The 25,898-nt window shown below is 36.2% G+C and overlaps 1 protein-coding gene across 1 annotated transcript in view; it reads left to right on the forward strand.

Moving 5' to 3' along the window:
* The window catches only part of LOC124633533, a 96,570-nt gene extending 72,603 nt beyond the window's left edge, over positions 1-23,967 (forward strand). The window contains exons 5-6 of the mRNA XM_047168791.1: positions 8,839-9,070; positions 18,806-23,967. Coding sequence (XP_047024747.1) covers positions 8,839-9,070; positions 18,806-18,909 — 336 coding nt within the window. The 3' untranslated portion in view covers positions 18,910-23,967. The remainder of the gene's footprint in view (positions 1-8,838; positions 9,071-18,805) is intronic.
* Positions 23,968-25,898: the final 1,931 nt, after the last annotated feature.

The raw sequence follows: 25,898 nt of genomic DNA on the forward strand, positions 1-25,898 counted from the left end.
TAAGTATTGCGAGTTATTGCAATACTATAATATAGAATGTGAACTTCAACTTTGAGAATTGAGTAATTGACTTTAGTCAATTCAGAGGTAGGCTGAGAATCAAACAGTGTTATATTAGCGAAAACCTTAAGTTATAGTAAGCTATTTCTCTGAAATTGTTCAATAAAAAGTCCAAAAATCGTCAAAAGATAATCCGCATTAATCCCAACACTCAGTAAGAAATGTAAAATTATAATTTCCTTACATTAGTACCACAAAACACGTTTCATTTTATCTCCTTCGGCGCAGAAGGAAAGACCTAAATACGTACGACGTTACATCACACATAAAATGATTTAAAACTCGCGCTGTGAGGATATTGAGCGCGATACATAGACAGCTGCGTAACAAGCTTATTGCTTCATGATAGCCTTATTTGATACGTCTATATGGCATTATTATGTACTGGAGATGTTTTATTTTTGTATGTAAGCCTTTTTAGGGAGTATTGACTTGTTGGGTTAGGAACTTAGGTAATTACTTGGTTCATGTTTGATTTTTCGACATTAAATGCATTCTTATATTTCTGATTTACGTTTCTTTCTAATACATCTTACTATGATAAAACTGAAAACATCGTAACTTAAAAGTATCACCCATTTGGCTGTCTATCAGTTGCTGTATTGTTAGCTCAAAAATTCATTAACTAAAACATCAGTCTAAGTAGATTTTCGATGAACAAATATTTATTAAATCTTAAATATCCTTGTCATTTTAAAATCAATCACATTCTGCTCAATCGATTTATTTGCCGCACTCAAAGCTAAGGGTCTCTTTATTAATCAAAACTTCGATAAAACTTTTCAATCTATGCACTAAACTACAATATCAAATTCAATAATAATCTCATTTCAATTGAATAGTTGAACCGCAGTGAGATAAACTGGATCTTCAATTAATTGAATTGTAGATCACAAAAGGAATTATTCGTAGCAAAAGATAAGTAAATATAACTTTGTAACTGCGGTAAACGTTTGTAAAGTTTATGTCAATCCTCGGGCTGCGAGCAAATTAGATTGCTGTGACCGAACGCAATCTTTGTTATGATAATATTTTATGTTTTTTGTTGACGTCAATTTTATTACATAGTTTTATCTACCCGTACTAATATTGTAAAGTATATTTGTATGAATGCGCTCAACTTAAGAACTACTATTCTACTGTTAAGTATTTTCGGGGTTAAATATCCCACTTATCGAGTAAGCCTTTCATCCACTTTCCACCCATCCATTCATCAGCTATCGTTTTCAACCGTGCGACTGGAGTATTATTTGTTCAAAAAAACAGTACGGCAGCCAATTTTAAAAATCAAAACATTGCCTAGTCAAGTTGGTATGTAAGCGTTAATCTCTAGAACTGTCAGTTGAATTTGAAAAAAATATTTTGTTTATTCGATAGGCCCACTTTTTAGGAAGATTACTGGCTAAGCTTCCGAGCTAGTGACGAAAAAAAAATGGCGAACGATGTGACGAAGTGCCACGGAGATGATAAGCGAGTAAAACTGCAGGGAAAAGTTTATACAAGATTAGTGTAGTTTCATGACTTGTTTAGATACTTCAGTTACTTAATTGCGAGAGTTTAAATTGAAATGAGTGTCTCATGATCAAAATATAGTCTTATCAAAAAGAAGTTAATCACCAATGTACATAACAACGGAAGTTAATAATAATTGAATCAAAAATTACTTACAGACAATTATAGAGAACTGTATTACTTATCTAAAATTATAATTACTCTATCCACACAAAAAATCTGACCAAACTCAATATGCTGAGATTTAATACCAAAAAAGAGAAAAAAATAATTCAATAAAACAAAAAACAGTCCTGTTCTAAACTTACTTCCACCTAACACGTTTATCTAACTTGTGTGTTTACAATCAAGTTAGGTGCGCCAGTGTCTGGTCTGGAGGTAACGTGATTAGTACCTATGTCCCGCCACGACGTCAGATTATGGACACTTTGACGTCAGATTATGGACATGTTGGTTAGTGTGGTTGTTCGTCAGTTTGCCTTGTTGCTAGTTGGAGATTAGGTTAGGTTAGGACTTTGGAAAGTTCTAAAAGAACTCTTTAAGTAATTGTAGCTTTAAGCATAATTATAGACATGCATAGTGTTTTCATCAGTGTGGCTGTGAATATACTTCTCACACTGGGATAAAAAGTAGCTTATAATGTTATGAATGCTATGGACTACATTGTAGCCAATACTTCACTATGTTCAATATCGCCAGTGTCTGGTCTGGAAGTAACGTGATTAGTACCTATGTCCCGCCACGACGTCAGATTATGGACATGTTGGTTAGTGTGGTTGTTCGTCAGTTTGCCTTGTTAGGAGTTGGAGATTAGGTGGTTAGGACTTTGTGAAGTTTGTAGGTGATATTTTTAGGTAATTGTATCTATGTATGTGCAGGTATATATTCATCGTAGTATTTGTGTAGATGTCGAACTACTTCCCACACTGAAATAAATAGTAGCTTATAATGTAATGAATGGCATGGTCCACATTGCAGCCAAATATATACTTTGAAGCTTGCACAATGTCACAACGCTTTTAAGTTTCCTACATCTATTTACCAATTAAGATATAACACAATTGCACAAAGCTACATATTTTCTCTTTTAAAAACAACAGCGCGTTACATAAACCATGTGTTGGTGTCGGACGCAGTAATAACTTCTCCGCAATGCATTTCTTCCTCTTCCTCCATTTGTAATACACTAAGTACTTGTGCTAAGCACTCGCGTGTTCACTCCACATACAATTTATCATTGTTGAAATTAAAACAGTAAGCTACAGTATCATCAATCTTCCAAAAATAAGGATATACAAACCGCTCCGTCTCAACATCAGCCACAAAGCAAAATAAATAACACATGCAATTTAATCCAGTTCCCGCATCCCTCTAACCTTCATCGTAATATATACATATCACAAATTGTATTTCATAAATTTTTATGCTCGTCACATCTTCCGCGAATTTCTGAAGTCCAAAATGTATGTGTTTGTCATTGATCGACGGATAGAATTTGTTTAAATTACATGTGATGAGCCCTGAGGTCTTCGTTGCTGAGCAGAATTTTGATACGCGGATTTTATCCTCAAAGTAGGAAAATGTCAAAGTCACCGACAGCGACAGCACATCGATTTGTCACGATCCTCTGAAAGGTGATGTTAAAAGACTGGAAAATATCTGAATATTTTTTTCTTAGAAATTCTAGCGGAGATGTTATTCTGCTTTTGGGGACCTCATCCGTCATCGTTAGACAGTATTCGTGGTTATTCATTTATATATTACTCGACATATATAGGCAGAACCGAACGTTATTAATATGGTCGGTAAAAAGTTTTGTGATAAATTATCCGAAACCCGTAATAAGCAATATTACATTAATGTAAACAGCGGCCATCTTGACGAAGAATAAATCTGATAATTATTTCGCAGTAACAACTCCTTTGTTAACATTACGAAGAAACAAGGTTATTGTAACTCGAAAATTAAGTATCATTTGAGGTCCGTTCTAAGAAATAAGATAAATAATTTAATGCAAAATAAACGCGAAGTTCATCTTAAACCAAGTTACTGGATACCTGGTGCTCACTTTGTTGCTAGTTACAGCAATGTTAAGGAATAATTGTCTGAGTCTTATTAAGATGTATGCTGTGTGGGAATAAGTTAGTAAATAATATTACCTACACATACATATGTTACGAGGAAGAAGTTTGGAGTGATTGATTTGAGAATAACCTTATTAATTACAATTATCAGTACCTACTCCTCTGGGCTTTACCGCGTAACATTGACCATGAACAATGTCTAATGCTAGCCATTCACCAACCTCGGTGCGACTTAGGATTTTAAAGTAAAACCTTACCTAGAAAAATAAGGCAAGGCAACTAACTTCCCTGTGCTCAATTTCAAGCAAAAAGCAACCCCATCAGTCAAGGCAATATTAATAAAACAGCCAATCATCAAAAAATCTCATTAATTTTAGCAACCTTTTGTTCAGATTATAAGGCCGAGGCCCCAATAAAGGATATTAAACCTTAATACAAAAACAATTGAGCACAATTTACTTTTGTTCTGTTACGAGTTTGTGTTTAATTATTTAAATGAACTGAAAACAATTAGAATTACGTTCGTTGATGGCGGCTCGGGGAAATTAGTGCCGTCCATCGGACCCTCACTCATTACTCGGGGAATTGTACAAGTTCGGCCTGATGGACACTGGGTATGACCAACGGGTTTTTTTTCTAAATACTTCGTGCATCTAATGACTTTTGATAAATTTAGCGAAAACTTTTTGGAAAAATAAATTACTTCAAGACCGCCTTTGCACACTGTGGAAAGGAGCATTTCCGATCGAAAAGATTGTGACCATGCTCAAGCGAACATTGCTGTCTCGCGAAAAAACTGAGCGGAAAATCCGTCCGAAAAATCCACCAGTGTGAAAAGGCTGTTATTGTAATTGTGCTATATTCTAGAAGAAAAATTGAATGTCTATGCAGGTCCACGAAGACTTCTTTTAAAAGCGCGTTCCTCTCTAAACAAGTACGAACACTGTTAAATAGCAGAAGTCATTCCCACTGATAGTTTTAAATTCACTCCACAACAAAATGCGTAGTGAACGTCTAGCTTTAGACAGTCGTACGTCTTTAACGAACGTATAATTTGTGAACCGACAGCAATAAAATTATTTAATTAGATCAAAGACGACGGAAGTTAAGTTTAATCGAGGAGAGGAATTAAAACCCACCATCGGTCGGGTTGATAGATTTCCTAAGTAAAAACTACTCAGCTATATTTATTGAGGACATTCATAATAAAACTAGAGTATCTGAAATTGCTTCTCATACAATATCTAAATTCTGAACTTTATCGCTAACTAAGGTTTATTCGCGTTCAAAACTGCGAAATTGCTAACGTACTGGTTATTTGTGTTTTAATATTGTTCTAGTTTGTACACTACAAATCTGTGTGGAATAGACCAACAACTAAGATAGCATAACCACATAGATATAGAATTAACTGAAAAATCCAATAACCGATCCATCGTTTGTTTTTAGATTAGAGATTGAACATAATTTATAGGAAGCTACTGTTTTATGTACATGGAGCAACTGCCTATTTAATCTTCTCGACCTGAATCCGGTCATCCCGGCCGCCGCGCTGGACCAGGTAGACACCATGGGCGCCGGGTGTCGCGTGATGACTCCCGGCCACCGTAGGCGTGGGTCTGTGGGCGGTGAGTTTGGGTGGCTCATCGTCCCTCTGTCTGCTTAGACGACAGACCCGTGTCGACGGCGCGCGTTGTTCCACGCGCTCCTCAAAGAGATGTCAGCAACCCCAGCGGGGCCTAGCAGGGCCAAGGCCTGCAGGGGCTGCGGGTTGTTCGAAAGAGATACCGCGGCCCTGGTACATAAAAGGCCAATGACGGAACACGACGGCTTTTAGTCAGTAAGAGTCTGACACTCCCTCACCGCTGCTAACCCACAGCGGGAGGGGTCATTTGATGATTTTTGACGTCGGAAAAAAAAAAAAAAAAAATAGGTGTCGAATTTCTGTCTTCTGCCTACCGATCACGACTGCAAAAGATCAAGATGTTTATCAGCAGACAGAAATCACTAACTTAGCTTGCCTTCCAAAATATAGAGGAACTCGTCAAGACAAGATGGTTAGTTATCTACGGACGCTCAACCTTGTGATGGATGTATCAATAGATGCCTCCATTTAAACTAAATATCAAATCAAATAAAACTTGCAAGAATTTTCCTCCTACACAACAGAGATAAAATCTAGCCTTCCTAGGGTCTTCCAATATCATTACATTTGAATAAAAACTCCTCACAAGCATATCAGAATCAGATTAGTGAATACCTTAGTAAGCCCGAGTGATGCCGAATAAAGCCGAGGGGCCCCGAGCATAGCCGAGCGTTTCCGAGTAATCCCGAACGGTCGCGATCCATTCGTCATGGACGATATCGGATCCGATAGGGCTCCGACGAACTTCGTGTAACAGATAGCAGTTTAAAAATAAAGTTTGACTTCGTTAGCTTAATCTGAAAGGTTTTTATCAGCTTTTAATGGTATTAGTTTAGGGTTTTAAAAGAAATAGTAGATAGCTTGGATAAAAGTGAATCTTTTAACACGTAGTAAGAAGGTAATTCCAAGATAAATGTCCTTAAGTGTTAGTTAGTTATGACACGATATAGCATGGGTAGAGAGAGTATGTGAAATGTTTTTCACGTTTTTTCTTCCCGCTCAGCAGAATCTATCTAATCCAATAGCCCAGTTAACTGCTTTTTTGCTTAACCAAACAACCAAACTCCTGCTTACCCCAATCCATCACCCAGTTTCATACAGCAACCCTTCACGACACCAGACAAAAGTCCCACTATATGGATCACTTATATTTGCATATAACACGGCTCCCGAGTGAATACTAAACATTTTTAAAGGGTCTGAAACGTTGCCTGACTGACAAACTTCAAGTGTTCTTTTTGAATTCGCTTTTTTCTTGAAAAAAAAAAATGATTACATACTCTTTTATTGATGGCACAACTGACTTTTTTATTTTTCATTGTATTATTTGTAACGTAGATGAACAATTTTATTTAAAACAAAAATGAACAAAAAAGTGTACTTTCTCATGTCGAATCGGTCTTCGGCTATACTCCACTATACTTCATCAATGTCTAATGTTACAAAAATGAATAATTTTTGTATAAGAAAACTTTCCACTCACATTATTGTCCTCCAAATAAAAATCATTGATACAGTATATCATGAAAATTAATCAACTCCATTACACACATTGATACAGCCTACAAGCAATATTATTGTAGGTAATTTTATAACTGAAAGTGTAGGTACTACAACTAGTCAGCACTCTTATAGAAAACGCCACAGTACAAGGTTTCAATTACCAGAAAATAATTAACTGTAGGAATCAGGTAAACGTGAAAGGAAATAATATGATACCTAGGTAATTGCTTGATATGGTTCTCAGGAAAATTGATATTGCTTGGAAATATTAATTTTGGAACGCTGTGTAGGTCGTTTCTTTCAATTAATTTGTTGTAATAGTAATGGAAAATGATAAGTGCTTGTTTTATGTTTGATTTTCTTTCATAAGAAAGCTGCTCTCTGTTAGAAAATCAACAGCAGGAAACTTTATTTTCTTATTGTTTTCTGGTAGCGTTTACGGTGTAGTGGATTTTCTGCGGGGATTGGAACATAACTACCAGTTGAAATGATGACAGCTGAAACCGCTTGATAGGTTTATTGCATTGAATGTACCTATCGCACGCAGAAAAACTGAGCAGAAAATCCGCCAGTGTGTAAACGCCGTTTTACACCCAAGCAAATCTTGAACGCGCTAATGTTAGGAATTACTGATTCAATTCTTAAAATTATTTAAATTTCCAATTACTTATTTATCGAGAAAGGCTATGTACTTGTAGGTTACTTTTATCTGGGGGCGGAAAGATAGTAGGTATCTATGTAAATCGTGAAGTAGATGTACTAAAAACACTCATATAAGGTACCTGTATTATCGAAGAATAACCATCAAAAGTTTTGAAGATATCTACACAAAGGAACCGTCCGTGTCCTCATTAGCTGAGCTAGAATATATTCCTTTGTTCCTATCTGCCTAGTGACCGTAGTTCAGACAACGAATATGATCGGATTTGTATTATTCTCAAGGTCAATATTTGGAATCGAGTTTTGTTCTGTTACGTTTTATGATATTTTATTTTTGAACTAAAACAGCAACTATTATAATCTTAACATTTTTTTTTATATTTTTTTTGCATTTCATTTTAATAATGAACATTCTAATAAAACACAATCTTACCAAAAGTAAACAATTACGGAAACAATTGAACCTTATCAGCACTTATCGCCAAGTTAACTTACAAAAGCCTGTGAGTGGACAAACGAAAATAAACAATCATAACTTCGTCCAATAAATCATTCAAACTTAATTCCACGAAGGAAAACACTTGCAGCCGCAAAAACAGTAACACAATAAGATAATTCAATCAATCGTATCTCCACAACGCAATCTGGGTCAGCTTCCTACGTTAGTTCTTCCAGAGAAAGTTTTAAGAGATGAAATTGGCCGTAAGTGCACAGTTTGTCGACAAACAGACACAAAGACTAACTTTCTGTATTCGTCGACAACAATAATAGCAAACTATTGCGCCATCGATGGAGGTTCCTAAAGGAAATGCGGGTTCCAAGATGATTTTTATGAATTTTTATGTGCTTGCTCGAGTTTTGTAAGTAGTTTCAACTTGGATTGAGTGCATACTTGGTTAGTTGGGCACTGACATAGAGAGCAAGTTTTAAAAGTCTTTGAAACAATATGAATAAGATGGAAGAGTTTGAAAATACGAATTTATTCTGGCTCAGATTTGAGTTTTATTTCTCTGAAATGTCACGTAAGAATTCCGATTTAGTAGATTCCTATGTAAAAGATATCCGAACATCTTTTCTCCAGGAATTAATACGTCTCCTCACAATATCTCTTAAGTCAAATCAGCTGTTTAATCTTAAAGGCGTGACAAAACAGATATCTTGATAGAAAGGGGATAGCGAAAATAGACACCTTCAATTGTTATATTGATTGAACGATGAGATTCAATGAACTGGAGAGGAATAAGCTGATAAAAGGTGGCATTCACCCCGGAGTTCGAAGCAGCATACGTCCTTCGAAGACCGCAGGACTATAAATCCCGGATTTTGGAAGGCGAACGTGGGGACGAAGCATTACAGATTTTCTTTTGCCCCCAGGATCCGCTAATAACTCCAGACACGGTAGTCTCGGGTGCCGACGGAGATGGTCTCCGGGCATCTTGGCGGACCCTCCACGTGTACCCAGACGACTACCCGACGCACCGCGGGTACCTAGCTCTGCGCTGTCGGGCGACGATACCGACGCGACCGCCGCACGTGCGCAGCATGTCGGTGCGCCTGTATGTGGCGGCGAGGCCCCATATATCTTCGTATATGTTTAGTAAAAATAGTAAGTATTTCATGTTTATTTGTTAATAAAAGATGGGTACATATTTTTGTCAGTAAGTGTCCTAAAATTTTTTGTACAAAAAAAACTCGCGCATCTCAAAGAATTTACTTTTTCACTTAATATCATCCGAAAAACATACCAGTATATTAATTCTAAAGCAGCCACTTTATATGCATACAAAACATAAAAGTAATTTTCCTCCTTAGAAAATTACCCTTACTCAACATATTATATGGTTAAACAAATTGATTTTTAATACACGACCGTTTATCTATACCACTTTCAAGTAAGCATTTTATATTTTACCAAAAACCAACATGGCGTCATTGTCACAGGAGTTTTGAATTTCGAATTTGGTAACTGGCTGGAATATCAAAATTGAACAAAAAGGTTGGAACCCTTTTGTCGTGAACAAAGTGACGAGTGACGTTTGTGACGTCACAGATCATGGCCGACTTTATCATTGGCTACATGTAGCCATTTTAGGTTTACAATCGTTTGATGTGGAAAATATTTGGTTCTTTGTGTGTGGTGAAAAATGTTAGTCTGTCGTGTGCATGGCTGGTGGACTAGTTTCTGTTGTTTTTGTAAATTAATCAATTTCAATTCAGGTATTTTGGGGAAAAATTAAAAGTAAAGAAAGGCATAACCCGAGGTATAAATAATAATTGAAGTACGTAAAGAGCGAGAGACACATTTTGAGACATACTAAAGGTGTTTGTTTTCTATAGGTATGAACGTTTTAATTTTTCAAAACCTCGAAGCTTTTTTAAATTTTATTCAAATCCCAGATTGGTTAAACAAAGCAAGGTGCAAAATAATGACGTTAAAAGTGAAAGCTTTTGTGAGCATTAACGACTTAAAAATCTCGTTTAAGTAAGAGCCTTATTTTTTGAGGAATCCGTGGAATTTTGTACACTTTGAGGTATTAGGATAAAATAAAATTTAATAATGTAAACTCTGAGGCATTTCGACATAAAAATAACTTTTTTCACTAAGTGACTGCGATTTTCCTTGAATAAAAAATAAAGAAAAATCTTCCGCAGTGTAGGAGCTTGTTTTTTATTTATTCTAAGGTAGGTAACAATTATTGAACTATTTCAAGATTTATAACGTATACGCTTCATAAAAATACGCTATTTATTCGAAGGCAAATCTTAATAACAAGTATTTTCACCGAGCTAAAAACGTCTACTTATAAATAAAAAAACTTTTTTTTTTTTATTTAACGACTAGTATATTGAGATCGTAAACAATAGTTATTTGTTATACAAGAGTGCAAAGTTGCTTTTTAACCGCGGGCTCAATTTTGATGACCGAGCAAGCGAAGGATTCTAAAATTGAAACACGAGCGTAGCGAGTGTTTCAATAATTAGAATCCTGAGCGATAGCGAGGGAATCAAAAGAGCACAAGGTGAAAAATCTTTGCACTCGAGTGCAACACGTAACTTTTCATCCCACCTCATCGAGGAAATTTCTAAATGCAAAAAACAAAATGGCGCGCACATATGAGTATCAAATTAAAAAGTAGTACCTATTAAAGTTCATTTATTTGAAAACTCAGTTTAAAAATGAAACGAGGATAAAAATCTATGTAAAAACAATATTTAAATAAAAATTCTATGTAAAAACAATAAAAATTTCTTAATTAATTGAATAATTATTTTAAGCAGTATTTTATTTGTTTAATATGTATTTGTTTGAAAAGTCTTATCAAGATTGTCACAAATGGAGTATTGCACACGATGTTCTAAATTCAAATCACTTTGCCGCTCTAGAGGATAAAAACGGCTTTTGCGCTCAGATATCAAAGGGTAAAACTACTCTTTCCGAGATGGTGGGATGAAAAATATACAATCGATTCTCGCCACAGAGTGTCTTTGGTTAGCACGTGTGCCTAGAATTTTCAGCTGTTTTAAGTGTTTTGGTGAACTTTTGTGACTTAGTTTTGTGTTTGTGTGTTGTCCTTGTGTTTGTCTCCAGTGGTGTACTGTTATTTCGGTAACTAACAACTTTTTTACAAGCATAATGGATCAAAATAAACCCCCCGATCCCGATCCTCCCGACATCTCTGCATATGCTCCACTTTCCCCGAACTATCCGCTATCCCAACTCGCTGATGTTGCTTGCAGCATCGCGGACTCCCAGACCCCATCAACCTCGAATACCAGAAAACGCTCCGGAGATGATGCCAACATTGGCGTGTCAATCCCGCCATCCAAACAACAAAGAAACCTAGTTGGCCGCAGCAGGTACTCTGCTACTGATAAGGCACCTTTTATCGTTCATGTCTCTCGATTGGAGCCCCAGCCTAACGCCGGTACCTCTCTTCACCCTGTTACATTCGGAATATTCCTACAAAAACATAGCATTACTAACGTTGTCCGAGATGGTGTTAAAAAAGTTGGTAGGAACCGTGTATCTGTAGAGTTCAAATCCCCTCAGGATGCAAACTCATTCATTATCAACAGCATTTTACACAAGAACCGCTATGTTGCCTCTATCCCCACTTTTAATATAACTCGGATGGGAGTTGTGACTGGTGTTCCCACTGATTTAAATGAAGAGGAAGTCCAAAAGTACTTACAGGTCCCTTCAGGTTGTGGTGAAATCCTGAAAGTTCGTCGCATAAACAGGAAAGTAGTTATTGATGGAGTGACTGAATTCAAGGCAACAGAGACATGTGTACTTACATTTGATGGCCAAGTATTACCTCAAAGAGTATTTTGCTGTTACACCTCCCTTCCAGTTCAGCAATATGTTTATCCCACCATCCAGTGCCGTAAGTGCTGCAGGTTTGGTCATGTGGAACTAGTGTGTCGGTCCAAGCCTCGCTGCAGTAAGTGCGGCCATGATCACCCTGGTGATGGTTGCAGCACTTCTGAGGCGGAGGCATTCTGTGTGCTCTGCTCAGGGAATCATTTTGCAAATAGCAAATCATGCCCGGAGTTGGGTAGACAGAAGGCCATTAAGACGGTTATGGCTGAGAAGTCCCTTTCATATGCTGAAGCTAGCAAATCTGTCCCACTTCCTTCTCGCAATTATGCTAATGCTGCAAAAGCTATTCCCGCCCCCACTCAGTCATACCGCAAAACTGTTTTCCTTAAGCCAAAGACCCATGCCCCTCTATCTCCCTCTTATGATAAAGCTGCCCATCAGCAGATTATTAACTCCCCTGCACCTTCACAGCCTGATGGCTGCGCTCTGAATAACCCATTCATTGATAATAATGTTTCCTCAATAATAGATATTCTTATTAAACTTCTATCTACAATTCTATCCACCAATAATACCCAATTACCGTCCAACGTTGCCTACCAACTAACTAACCTTTTATTAAATATTAGAAATGGCGCCTCGCCAAGTATTCCTTCAATGGAATGTGAGGAGCGTGTGGCATAAAAAGCACGACCTCATATTCCTCCTCAACAAATTCAAGCCTCTGGCTTGCTCTGTAGCTGAGACTTGGCTCACCCCGAGTCTCAGTTTTAATATGCCACTATTTAATATTCTCAGATGTGACAGATCTGATGGCTATGGAGGGTCGGCTCTCCTTGTTAATAATCGTGTTCCCCTTTCCACCTTGACTCTTCCGGTTCTGGATGGTGATATGAATATAGTTGCGTGTAAAATTGAGGGTATCACTGTTTTATCAGTGTATATTTCCCATCCTCAGCGTAGGTTTTTAACCACCATTAGGGACATTTTGAATAACATAGTGGGACCTGTGCTCGTCATGGGTGATTTCAACTGTCACCACTTTAGATGGGGCTCCAATCGTTGTGATTCGTTTGGGGAAGGTTTAGTAGAAATCTTGGATGATTTAGACCTTTGCATCTTAAATGATGGTAGTCCTACTCGTAGATCCCTTCCAGGACAGCAAAAGAGTTGTGTAGACCTCACATTCTGTTCAGTAGAGTTGGCGGCATCAATTCATTGGGAATGTACTACTCTGACGCATGGTAGCGACCATTACCCCATTGTTGTAACTTTAATTAATAAAACTTATTTAGAGAAAACGTCTCCTCCACTATTGAAGTACAACTTGTCCAAACCTGATTGGTCGAGGTTTGCATCTTTACTGGAGGAGAAAATTAGTGTGCTTCCAAATTTAACTTCAAGTTTCCAAGATTCTTCTGGTCACTGCCATGCTAAGAGCTGTTACGATGGCTTTATCTCGGCCATTACCTCAAGCGCAGACTCTACATTTCCGTTGCGTAACTGTGCCAGAAATAAAATCCCGTCACCCCCGTGGTGGGATCAAGAATGCACATCGGTTATTAAAGAAAGAAAAGAGACCGAAAAACAGTACAATGATGCGATGAATAGCGACAATCTTATACGGTACAGACGAGTGTTAGCTCAATCTCGGCGGCTTCTTCGCAAGAAGAAACGTCGCGGTTGGGTTAAGTTTTGCACTTCTCTATCCCCTTCCACTCCCATTTCAGCAGTTTGGAAGAGCATTAATCGTTTCAGGCGAGGCTGCTCCCCATCTATCTCTTCCCCTATCTCGAGAGAAACTGCTGAATCCTTTTTCGACAAAATTGCTCCAGCCTATGTTCCTTCTTCCTCAGAACTTCTGCTCCCGTCTGTAAATATTGTGGATGATCCTATGAATGAACCATTTTCGTTGGAGGAACTTGATGCGGTATTACGTCATGTTAGGGATTCCGCCCCTGGCATAGACGGCATACCGTACTCATTTGCAGTTCATTTTGGTTTTGAAGCAAAAAAATATTTTTTAGGAATAATAAATTATTGCTATCAATTTGGTTGGGTTCCTGAACAGTGGAAAGCTCAGATAGTAATTCCCCTTTTGAAGCCCGGCAAGACTGCTGATGATCCGAATGGCCTTAGACCAATTGCTTTGTCCTCAGTGTTGGCCAAGATATTGGAACATTTAATTAAAAACAGACTTGAGTGGTTGGTGGAGTCTAGGGATCTACTGCCGAGTAGTCAGTTTGGCTTTAGAAAGGGGCTTAGCACCATGGACAGTGTGGCAATTTTGGTTACTGATATCCGTACAGCCTTTTCCAAAAATGAATCCGCTGTAGCCACTTTCCTTGACATCTCTTCCGCATACGACAGCGTCCTTCTTCCTGTTCTCAGGCAAAAATTGCAACAGCTGAGGATTCCGGGTAAGATGGTACAATGTATATGCGCACTCCTCATGTCTCGCTCTTTGATGCTCAGAGTGCAGGGGGAGGTATTTGAGGTGAGACAGACGTGGAAGGGCCTTCCCCAAGGCTCAGTTCTAAGCCCTCTACTATACAACCTGTATACAGCAGACATTGGCTCCTGCCTTAATTCTGACTGCCACCTTTTACAGTACGCTGACGATCTAGTGTTGTATGTAGTAAATCCATCTATTACGGACGCTGCCTCATCTCTCTGTCTCTCCCTGGACTCTCTGCACGCATGGCTTTTGGACCATGGTCTCTCGTTATCCGCCCCAAAAAGCTCGGTAGTGATTTTTTCCCGAAAACTACTGATCCCTCAGGTCTCAGTTAACATTCAAGGACAAGATATCCCCATAGGCAACAAAACAAAATTTTTAGGCGTTTTCTTAGACTCAAAATTATCCGGGATTCACCACTTTAATTACTTGATCAAAAGATGCGAAAGAGCAATCTCCATCTTGAAAGCTCTCGCTGGTGTCTGGTGGGGGGCCCACCCCTTCACTATGAAACTGGTCTACAACGCCTTAGTCCGTAGTATCCTGGACTATGGGTCACACCTGGTGATTCCAAGCAACAAAGGTGCCTTGGCCGGTTTAGATAGGATTCAGTCTCAATGCCTTCGAATCATCTCAGGTTGCATGAAGTCGTCGCCTATTAACGCCTTGCAGGTCGAATGCGCTGAACCCCCCCTAGCCCTAAGACGTCAGTACCTCGCTTCCCGTTTCCTATCCAGGGTTATACCCAAGTCATCTCACCCCCTCATCCCAAAACTCAGAGAGCTTGACACTCTTTGTCACAGCTCCAAATATTGGGAACACAAAGAAATTCCCCTATTCCTAAAAGCATATCGGTTTTTTCAAAATTTAGAATCCCCCATTGCTCCACATCCCAGACTTCCTCTATTTAATTACCCTTATGAAGTACTTTGCTTCACCCCTAAAATATTTTATAACATTGGCATATCCAAAAACTCCCCGTCTGCAAATTCGGCCTTTAATGCGGTTTTGGGTGAACGATGGATTGGGTTTCAAAAGTTCTTCACGGATGCTTCCAAATCAAATGGTGGCTGTACTGGAGCCGCGGTTTACTATCAGAACTCTAAAATAATTTTGAAATTCAGATGTCCGAAGGAGTCTTCAGTATTTACAGGCGAGTGTGTGGCACTATTGGAAGCTTGTCGTTTTATAGAGTCCCATGAGATTAGCTATGGAGTTATATTTACTGACTCCCTTAGCTGTCTCCAAGCCCTATCCCAGAATCCCTTTAGAACTAAACTCCACTGTCCTATTGTCCTGGATATTAAAAAGTCCCTTTTCTCCTGCACTAGGCAAGAGAAAGAAGTACACTTAGTCTGGATCCCTAGCCACTGCGGTATAGCGGGCAATGAATGTGCCGATGCATTGGCCAAAGATGCGTGTTCATCTGAGTCCGCTGACCTTGCACACTTCTCCCTTCAAGGGCATGACCTGCTAAACCTCCCCAAATTGAGTCTTGAGACCTCGTGGCAGGAATGGTGGAACATCTCAGGCAAAAAGAAGGGTAGCTCTTATTTCGCCATTCAACCGGTTGTAAAACCAAAACCGTGGTTTTCCAATTTCAAAAAATACCCTAAACGCGTAATCTCAGTCCTGTGCAGAATACGGTTAGGTCACTGCTGTACACCGGTCTTTCTGCGCAAAATTCGGGTGCAGGATTCATCCCTCTGCGAGTGTGGTCTGGATGAAGGTACCCTGGACCATATATTTTTTGACTGTCCTATCAACTCATCCTTTGATTTATATGGTCGTCTCCAAAAACTTAAAATCCCTCTCCCGACTAATTTCCGTTCCCTCCTATCCCACTCCTGTCCAGAACTGCTCCAGATGCTGTTGATGTTTATTAATCAAAACAATATTAAATTATAAACTGTGGCCTATATTTAGGCCACAGTTTGTATGGTTGTGGTATATATTTTATGTTATGTGTTACTAACATTTTGTTGTTGTTTTTATATATGTAAATGTATTTCTGTTTGTTTCAGTGTCGTCCTACTAACACATTAAGTTACACAAGATCGGCCACAGCACCATCTTAAATCAATATATATATATATTTTTTTATTTATTTTTTTAATTGTAAGCACTTCTTGCTTCTCATTTCACTTGTCATTGGCAGAATCGTCGAAGTTGACATCGACACGGATTGCCATATACAAAAATAGAATAGAATAGAAAAATATACAATCCCATCAATTATTTATATCTCAATATTGACCTGTCAATAAAATAACTAACTGAATTACTGGATATAAACACAGAGAAGGAAGTCTAGACAACTTTTCACTAAATAAAAGGGCTCATAAAGTTACAAATAAGATTATTTAAATGATACTCAGTATCACTCGTTTTATATTTCAAGGGAATAATGAGATTTAAAATGACAAAGGCGGTGTTGACAAATTATTGAAATATATCTTGTTATTAATGTCTTACATTAAAATTATATTATTCAAGTAAAGTGTCACCCTAAACTAGAAATAAAGCGTCAGTCTAACTTTTTAGTATGTTGCATGCAAACACGCTAATATGTCTAGCCTTCAACTATGGCGTGTTGCCGACAATAAATTGAGGCCACCTTTAAATGTGAGAAAAACACTTTCGATATAGAAATTTTATCTCACGAAAGCCGGTGAACCAAGCTTGTGGTGTGTGTAAATGTACATGTGTGTGTAGTACCTACATTGTATGCGTAAACTTTTAAACGCTTAAAATTGGTGGAGCAGCTGAATCACACAAAGATAATGTGTTCATATTTACGTACACAAGTACAACATCTTTAATCATATGTTGAACGGTAGAAAGGAAAAAAAAACAGTAACCTCCTTATTATTATGCGATGTTGTCATATGAAGTTAGCAGTAGTACTGTTCATAAACTAAGGTCCCCGGTGACAATCCGAACACAAAACGAAAAACTTTCCCCGATCTAATTATCAAGTTGTAAAAATCGTGCTTAACTCACGTCATAGGGTGGCACGATGCAGGTCAGTTCAGAAGGTAAAGTTACGAGCAAATATGCAAAGCGTACTACCCAACACTGGATGGTGCACATTGTGTAAAATATGCGTTCACCAGTGGATAGCTGCAGATTGATATTTTATGATGATGGTATAAAAAACATTATTGAAACAGATATTGAAACTAATTTCAGAAAAATGTTAGTAAGTATATGATGTAATGCAATTTACAGATTATAATAACATTTGTACAAATAAAACATGATTCGTTCGATGAAAAGAAAAACTCTAAATTTTGTAACAAAGATTAAATCACAAATTGATCAAAATCAACAAAAGCCACAACGGAATATGTCAGAATATTGACGAGAAAACCTGCCCTTCTGATAATTTTTTATAATGTGGCTTTAAAATTAGTTATGTAAATGAGTTTGGTTCCCCTCGTATGGTATCTACGGTATGTGACGTGCACAGTTTTGCGATACGTCGTTATAACATAAAGTTTCCTTTGCTATGGATATAGGGGAAATTCATGCTTTGTTAACTTTGGGCACATTTTGGAAAATCTTTACACGTGTTGATATGCCTATTGGTAAATTATGGAATCAAGTTTTAATTTGAGGAAATTCATGACATGGCATAGCAAGAATAGCATTAATTGCATTGCTGTAGTGTTTTATTATTTTGCTATCAATCCTATACTGTATTTTAAATATGGCAAAGATTGTTTACGTTGTTATTTTAGAGTCAACATATTAGTCATTGCTGTGCAAAGGCTTCCTCCTCCATAGATTTCCAATTTGCTTTTGTAGAAATCTTACTTTCACAATATTTTTTTTTAATCACAGTTACTTGACAGTCAAGTTTTCAATAAATGAGTAAATATTTTTCGGATTAAAAAAAAATGGAAAAGCCATTTCCTTGCTAGAATAATTCAGAATTATATTTAAAAAAATATTCACTATTCTCAGTTTAAACAAAAGTCTTTGTATCTCTCAAATTAGGCTTTTCGATATTGGCACGATTTTCTATATAAAAAAAATAACAATTGCACCCGAGGCTTGGCACGGTTCCCAAAAGAGAATATTGATAAGCCGGCCAGCCGTTTAATCGGTTCAGTAATCGGTCATTCAATAAATACGTCGCTTACAGGTCAAACTTGCTGATATCTTCTTGTGTAGGACATTGGCTAACAGTTTAGATTAATTAATTTACCTTTATCTAATCTTATTATAAAAATAAATACTTGAACATCAAAGTTTGGAGTTAGTTGATAGTCCATATTTATCCGACTGCATCACGAAATATGGTTGGTCATGTTTTATTTTGTGTTTATTCACGTTATCGGCTGATACTTCTTGATCCAATCCAAGTGTGTAATCCAAGTTCTATTTCGCATCTGATTTCAATTAAATGCGGAAATACTCACCTAGCAAGCCCAGGTGTCAAAGGTTTCGCCTAATAACCTCTGACGTGGAATCTTTTGACCTTTTATGTAATTAAATATGTCACCTTTATGATAATAAGTTTGAGCAATATCTAACCACCCTCCTCATTCCAGACGCTGTGCCCAGCAGTAGTTCCCGGCTGCGCGCACGCATAGAGACAGCGGTATGGACGTTGTTACTGTTAGTGAGAAGACAAGTGCCTTCGCTAGTTAAGTGACACTAGTGTGTGTGACATACGGACAAGTGAGCTGTGAGTGTTATGATTTCTGTTGCCCGGTTATACGTGTCTGTGTTGGTCGTGGTTAAAACATATTTTTTTATTTACCCTGATAAGGTACGGTTTTCATTTATTCTAATAACTATTAAATTCTTCATGAAAAACTATTTACATTTGTTTTTGTCTTTGTTGTATCACACAATACACATACTCGTAATCAACCAATTTCATTCAGGGGATTGACTCGCGTTCTGAGGAAATTTCTTCACGCACCCTGAAAAGAAAGAAAGTAGCTTAAAGCCTCACTCGATAAAGGGGATATTTTTCAAATCAGACCAATAGTCCAGTATTAGCGCGTTTAAGCAAACAAACTCGCCTTTATAATCTTAGTGTAGATTCTTTTAAACTTTCCCATGTAGATCTTTTAAAACCTCGATCAACTCAGTAGACTTTGGACTATCTAATAATATGAAACCTGAAACAAATATCACGCAAACAAAATGTTCGACAGACACTAGTTAACAATCATTAATGAACCGCTTAAGTAATTATAATCCGAAACAATAGTGTTTTGTGGAGATAGTAAGTTTGAAGCCCACTCAATTACGCGGTGGTTTACCTACTCAAATGTATTCACTTTATAAGATGAGTTACTTCAATTTTATATAGGCACCCGGTTTCAATTAGGTTACCCTGGTTCTTATAAATAAGAAATGTTTCGTTTTACTTCAACACACCAGCTTTCGACGTTTTAAAAACCAAATACCGTTCGTAAGCTAAACGAGTCGTTTCATTTTAGAAACGGCGTACGGATTGTTTTCGGTTTATTGGGTTCAATGTTTTTGATGGTCTATTTATTGGTCTCAAATGCAACTTTGTTTAGATTCTGGGTTCCGAGATTTTATAGTCGGGTAGTGAATTGAGTTTTTCAATTTAAAATACTATTTTGGAGTCATATTTTAAATTGCATTATTTAACTCAAGAATAACATACCATTTTAAATTACTAATACTATAAAATTGAAAGAGTTCGTTCGCTTGCTCGAATGAGCTAATCTCACGAACTACTAATCCAATTTGAAAAATAATTTCAGTATTAGATAGCATAACCTATTTATTGAGAAAGGCTATGGGTTACTTTTATCCGTTCCCACGAAACGTGGGTGAAACCGCGTGCAAATGTTTGTTGTGCGTTATATTTGTATAAACAATTGTATATAATAAAATGACCTACTACCAACACACACACGTCTCGTATAAGTTAAATGTAAAACAAAGTAATTTATATTATGCTGTGAGATAATCTGTTTGTAATAATTATGTAAAGATATAAAATATATTTTTAATGAGGCTAAAGAAACACTTAATTAAATCTGTTTGGTAATGAGCACGCGAACTCTAATATTCTAAATTAGATAAAGTTACAAAAATTATATCAAGTCCTTTGCTCAATTGTTATTTATTATATTAATTGATTTTATGGGAGAGCACTACTTCCAGTTTATACTTTTGTCAGAAAGATAGAAAACCATCTAAGAAATACTTACCAATTTCTTATAATTTCTCCTAAAATCGACGTCCAAATTCATAATATTTTTGACTCTCGGTAGTATCTTTCAGCTAAAATAAAAGCTTGTAAAATATTTCCATCTGATAACGGGATTCGTAATAAACCCTCGCAAAGCATTTGGTTTCGTCTTACTACCACATTTTACATTACAAAATGGCCATAATTATTCCAAATCCGTAGTTTATGGCGTTCTGCCCCGTGTAAGTTGCCAAACCACATAAAAATGTAAGTATAGCTAGGTTGAAACTTGGCCAGTATTTAGTTGCGTAATGTACGTATTTTTTGCAAAGATAGCTTTTATTTGGATTAAACGAATGTAGTGTTATAAATTTAATATCCAAGTATTTTTTTTTTTTTTTGGTCATGATGTTTTGATGTAATACCTTATTAGAATCTCTACACCTGTTATGTTTCTAAAAGTTTATGTGTATAGGGAATACGTTTTTATGGCTAAAACAAGAATAAAGCCAAAACATTAACTTTTGCATTTTATTTTGCGAAAACGTTTACGTTTTATGAATATGTAACATCTACGCAAGCCGCTGTTAGCATGCATTCATAGCTTTTACAATATTCATATTTTTCAACGGTTCTGAATTTCTAAATTCCTCGATCAATATGTGGGATACTATATTTTTTACAACCAACTCTTTTGAACAATTACGGATAAATGAAATTCAAACCAAAATGTCCACAGAATCTCTACAGAAAATATTTGACTTTAAAGAATAGAATTTACACCCACAATTTTGTGAAAAATCTTTCCATTTCGAAACTTTCAATACACCTATCAAGCTATTCTTGAAAAACTTCAAAAGACCCCAGTGGGACGTGACAAGACTGAACTGGAAATAGTGCTACCCTTTGTTAACACCCCACAGACTTCAAGTCGCCTCTAGATAGAATATAATTGTAAATAAAAATCTTTAGAACCTAAAGGAACTCCGAAGAATTGAGATTAAACCTTTCTTTGCAATCCACTGCGTTCTCCAATTGCTTTTCTGTTGATTAGCTCGTATAAAGCGAGCAATGGACTGCGAACATTAAATTGAAATTGTACTTTTGTTTTTGCGTTTTGAAGTTTCGTTTTTTGTTGGGTACGGCGAAATAAATAAACAGCTATAAATATTAAATTTAGGTATTCGAGTCAACACGGAGTTGTTTGTGGTTAAAGATGGAGTATTTATGATAAAAGTGGGAGTTTTGTATCGTTTGTGGCCCGGTTTTGTTTTAACTGTAAAGTCGCATTATGCCCACGAGTACTTCTGAGGAAACCACAGTGCGACGAAGAGCCACCACAAACCGAATTCGCTTGTAAACGCAATGCGTGGTAGAAATAACTTCAGATTTTGTTTTTATTCGTTTTATTTACAAGAATGTATTAAAAAAAAATAAGATAATTGAAGGTAAATAACATATAGGTACGTATGTTGACACAGTAACCTTCCAGCTCTGGAAAATTATGGAATTGCTAATTATGAAAATGTTGAAATAGCATGAGACATGCGAAAATAAGTACTCTAGTTAAAGAAGAATGTTGGTGAACATTCCACTGTATTATTGTAGGTGTGCTGAAGTTTTCAAACGAAAGAAAATCTACCATTTTAGTTTGTCCACTTTCCTGGAAATTAATACAAGAGTGTTATTTAATAATTTTACCACCCAGTTTTCTTACTAATATTTTTACGTGGACTGTACTTAATAAAATATAAATTACGTTAAAATATTACTATCAAATTAGGTTGAAAATATCGTAATATTTTTTGAAAATGCATGCAAATATAATTTGTAATGCATATAATGAATGTGAGAGAGGTTTCTACCACGCATGAGCATCGTAACGACAGTGTGATACTGAACATGTACATTTAATTTGTAAATATATAATTAAGTGGACGTGCCAATTTGTTAATAAGCTACAAATCACGTTATTTGTTTCAATCCAAAATATTTATTGAAGTTTTCATATTTTGCATTAATGTTGTCAATTTTAAATTATGTTGGTGTACTCCCGGGTTTTGTGCAAACAAACCTTAATTATTGAAACGAATATTATGCCAATTAAATTATTCTCAGGCTCTGACAAAAATGAATTAATAAGTTGCTTAATTATTATGACTATTATAATTTCTATGGTAATAAAATGTAATGGGGCTAGTTTATTCATTTTTAAATTAATGTTTTAATGCTCTGTGGTTAATAAAATCTTTCGTGTTTATTATTTATGTGGCAGTTTAATGAAAATTTTCACTGCGAATTAAATCAACTGCCTGTAGGTAATTCTCGAGAAAATAAACAAACAATTCAGCCTATCGAATAGTTCATACCTCATTTAATACATCAGTACCCAAATGTTTCCTAAATAATGTAAGTTTTCTAAAAAAAGTTAACTTATGAATTTTCCCACATTAGCATACAAAATTGGTACTCCAGGAACAGATTGTAAAAGATACCGCTGGGAAGCAATTTATTGAGGTACTTAGGAAAAAGGCGAGTTCAGACGCGACTCCTCGACTGCTAAACTCAATTTGATGCAGGACTGCAAGAGTCGCCAGGGATGCTCTGCATCAGATAATCTGATTGTGTTCGTTACCGCAAACCGATGTCTTATGAATAAGACTTTATGTCCTGTCTTCTTTGGTAATGCTGAAAAAGGTAGACTGTCTATTTGTTTGTAAGTCCGTTATATTCAAGATTTAATTTTATATGATAATACAGATGAATTGAAATTATTCTCTCCATTTTTGGAACTCGGTTAAAATAACCGGGACATGTCATAGAATACTGTTGGATTGTGGTGAATTTTATCAAGATAGTTGTAAATTCGGGGTATAAGTATTTTATTTTGTTTACAAGACTAGCTTTATCTGACCTTGTAATAAAATTACTGGCCTTTAATTCTATACATTAATTAGAATTAGGGTTGTCGTGATACCATTCATCTTGCTAAATCCCGATAAGAATGAGATTCAAAGGCATACCACAGACTTATGAATAGATAGAGAAGTCTGGATGAAAATACAAAATAGATAAATGTAATAAAAATATCATTTTGAAATGTAATGTTTATACTAACAAGGTTATTTACGTTCCTGTTATTTTTTAGAAAGTTACCATAAACTATTTATGTGTAGGTATACATACTAGCAATAACAGAGTTTTAGAATAATTTTGTAAATTACAATTATTGTTTTCTGTATTATGAATTTGTACCTATAAGTACTTCGATACTTTGCTTCGGTTGCTCATTATATTTTATAACCGTCTGTCCTCAAAGTCTATTAATGTTCTTGTTTACTTTACAGGCCTCGATAATATTAATTCAAAAAAATAGATATCAGAACCACTAGACTGTAACTAAAATAAATTATTTTATAAAAAATAAAAACACAATAACGCAGGGAGTACGCCAGATGTTATAAAATACATTGTATATTGTACAGAATAAATTGAAATGTCTGAATGTCATTAATAAAAACGATTCCAGTACATGATTGTTGAAATTTATTTGAAACCTGACCATGGAGAACAAAATGACTTCTGGAGGAGCTAACGGAAAATCGCTTAAGAAAGTATCGAACCAAAATGCGGGTATGCGTGAATGAGGAAACTAGAGGTACTGTTTACGCTCTCGTAGCCTTTTTTGGACAAGACCATTTTTTGTTATACCAAATATCGTTGACAAATGTCTCCAACAAGCCGAACGTCTCGTTAGTTCACTCGTAACTGATCATGCCCACCGTTCAAATTTGACCTAGAAGAAGGCGCCTGACCTACCTGCATTATGACATCTCCACTTACCTTTCCTTACTCTGTGCTGACCTATTGGGTGTGCTATCAAATGTTCAGTGATTTTATCTGTCCAATTTATTTTGATACAACAAACTATCGGACTGGGGGACATGGCAGTTGATGGACCTTGTTTTATAGTTTCAATTTTATTTAACATCAGCTGTTATTGTTGTACCGAGAGTTCTGTATGCTGACAGATAAGGTACTGACTCCCTATAGTGAACTTCAGAGTACATCCAAATGGAGTCCATCCAATCCATCCATTATAGTCAATTTATTAAAGGGATAAACTCAAAATAATAAAGATGGCAAGTACAGTATTACTCTGGTGCTCATTACTTAGTCGCAGAGGAATATGGACTTACCTACAGCAAATGGATCATGACGCGAGGCGAGCGTCATCCCAACTGCTGTCATGGAGCAAATCAGTAAGTATTACTCAGCAGTCATTGCTACAAAATGCTTTCTTCCTAAAATCGGTTTTTGCAATTAAATCAACACATTATACAATTGATTTCGTAGCCGTTTTACGCGCGGTAGGGCGGTGTTCATGTGAAATGTTTGAATAGATTTCATGCAAGCCACACACTTCTCCATCATCCATGGCAGAGCATGTTACCGTGTGTGAATCACCTTTTTAGCAAAGTTACATAAAGTACCTTCCTCCACTTCACAAAATAAAATACCTGTTCACTGTAACTTCTAGAATATCTTGGCACTACATTTTTACATAACACAATATAAATATCGAGAGGCATCGCCGTATTCCTGAGCTCCTGTCGTTTAAGTTTCTCCGTTAGTGTGAATATTATATGAAATTACGTCGCAACGTGTGAAGGCTTTTGCAAATTTTCATGAAGTAGACAGCTCAGACAGTTTCGCTAGAAAGAAAAGTATTTTTTTAAGAAGGTACTGTCTTTTTTCTTTTTCATAGAAAATATACTACAACCCAAATTCACCCAATTTAAACATCAGTTTACCTTGAACAGCTTTTTACTATGAATTTTTACGTTCAATTTTTAAATTGAAAGTCGTTTTAAGATAATCGGATGTTTATGCTGTATGTGAACTTGGGCCTTAGTTTATTTATCTTAAATGAAGCTGATAATTTTGTTTGTTGACTATCATTGATAAGGGAAAATTTTCAAATTCCATGGAATAATAAAAAAATATCATTTATCATCTGACTGGATAAGTATACCTAACCGCCAAAGTTGTGGTGATAGGTAACTTGGATCCCGAGAGAAAACAAACACAGTAAGGTTCTTAAAACAATCTATGAACTAACGTAAAATATAATGTAGAAGGTAAATAATAAACAATATATGAGTTTACACTAATCTAAGAGAATTATCAGCGACTATAAATAAATCCAATAAATAGCGCCTCACGTTCAAATCTAAGCCTTCTTAACTACGATTGGTCACGTTTTCCATTCGCGTTTTATAAGGTATGTAGGTATTTTAATAAAATGTAATTTAACATTGAAACCTGCCCTTTAGAACCTTGTTATAACAATATGTTTGTACAATCTATTTACCCGAATGTACCACTTTAATTTGATGAATGATATAATTTAAAAATAACTTACTAAAATACTATTTTGAATAAATGAATTAACTTTTCGT

The sequence above is a fragment of the Helicoverpa zea genome, chromosome 9 (assembly GCF_022581195.2).
Source record: "Helicoverpa zea isolate HzStark_Cry1AcR chromosome 9, ilHelZeax1.1, whole genome shotgun sequence".
NCBI lineage: Eukaryota > Metazoa > Arthropoda > Insecta > Lepidoptera > Noctuidae > Helicoverpa > Helicoverpa zea.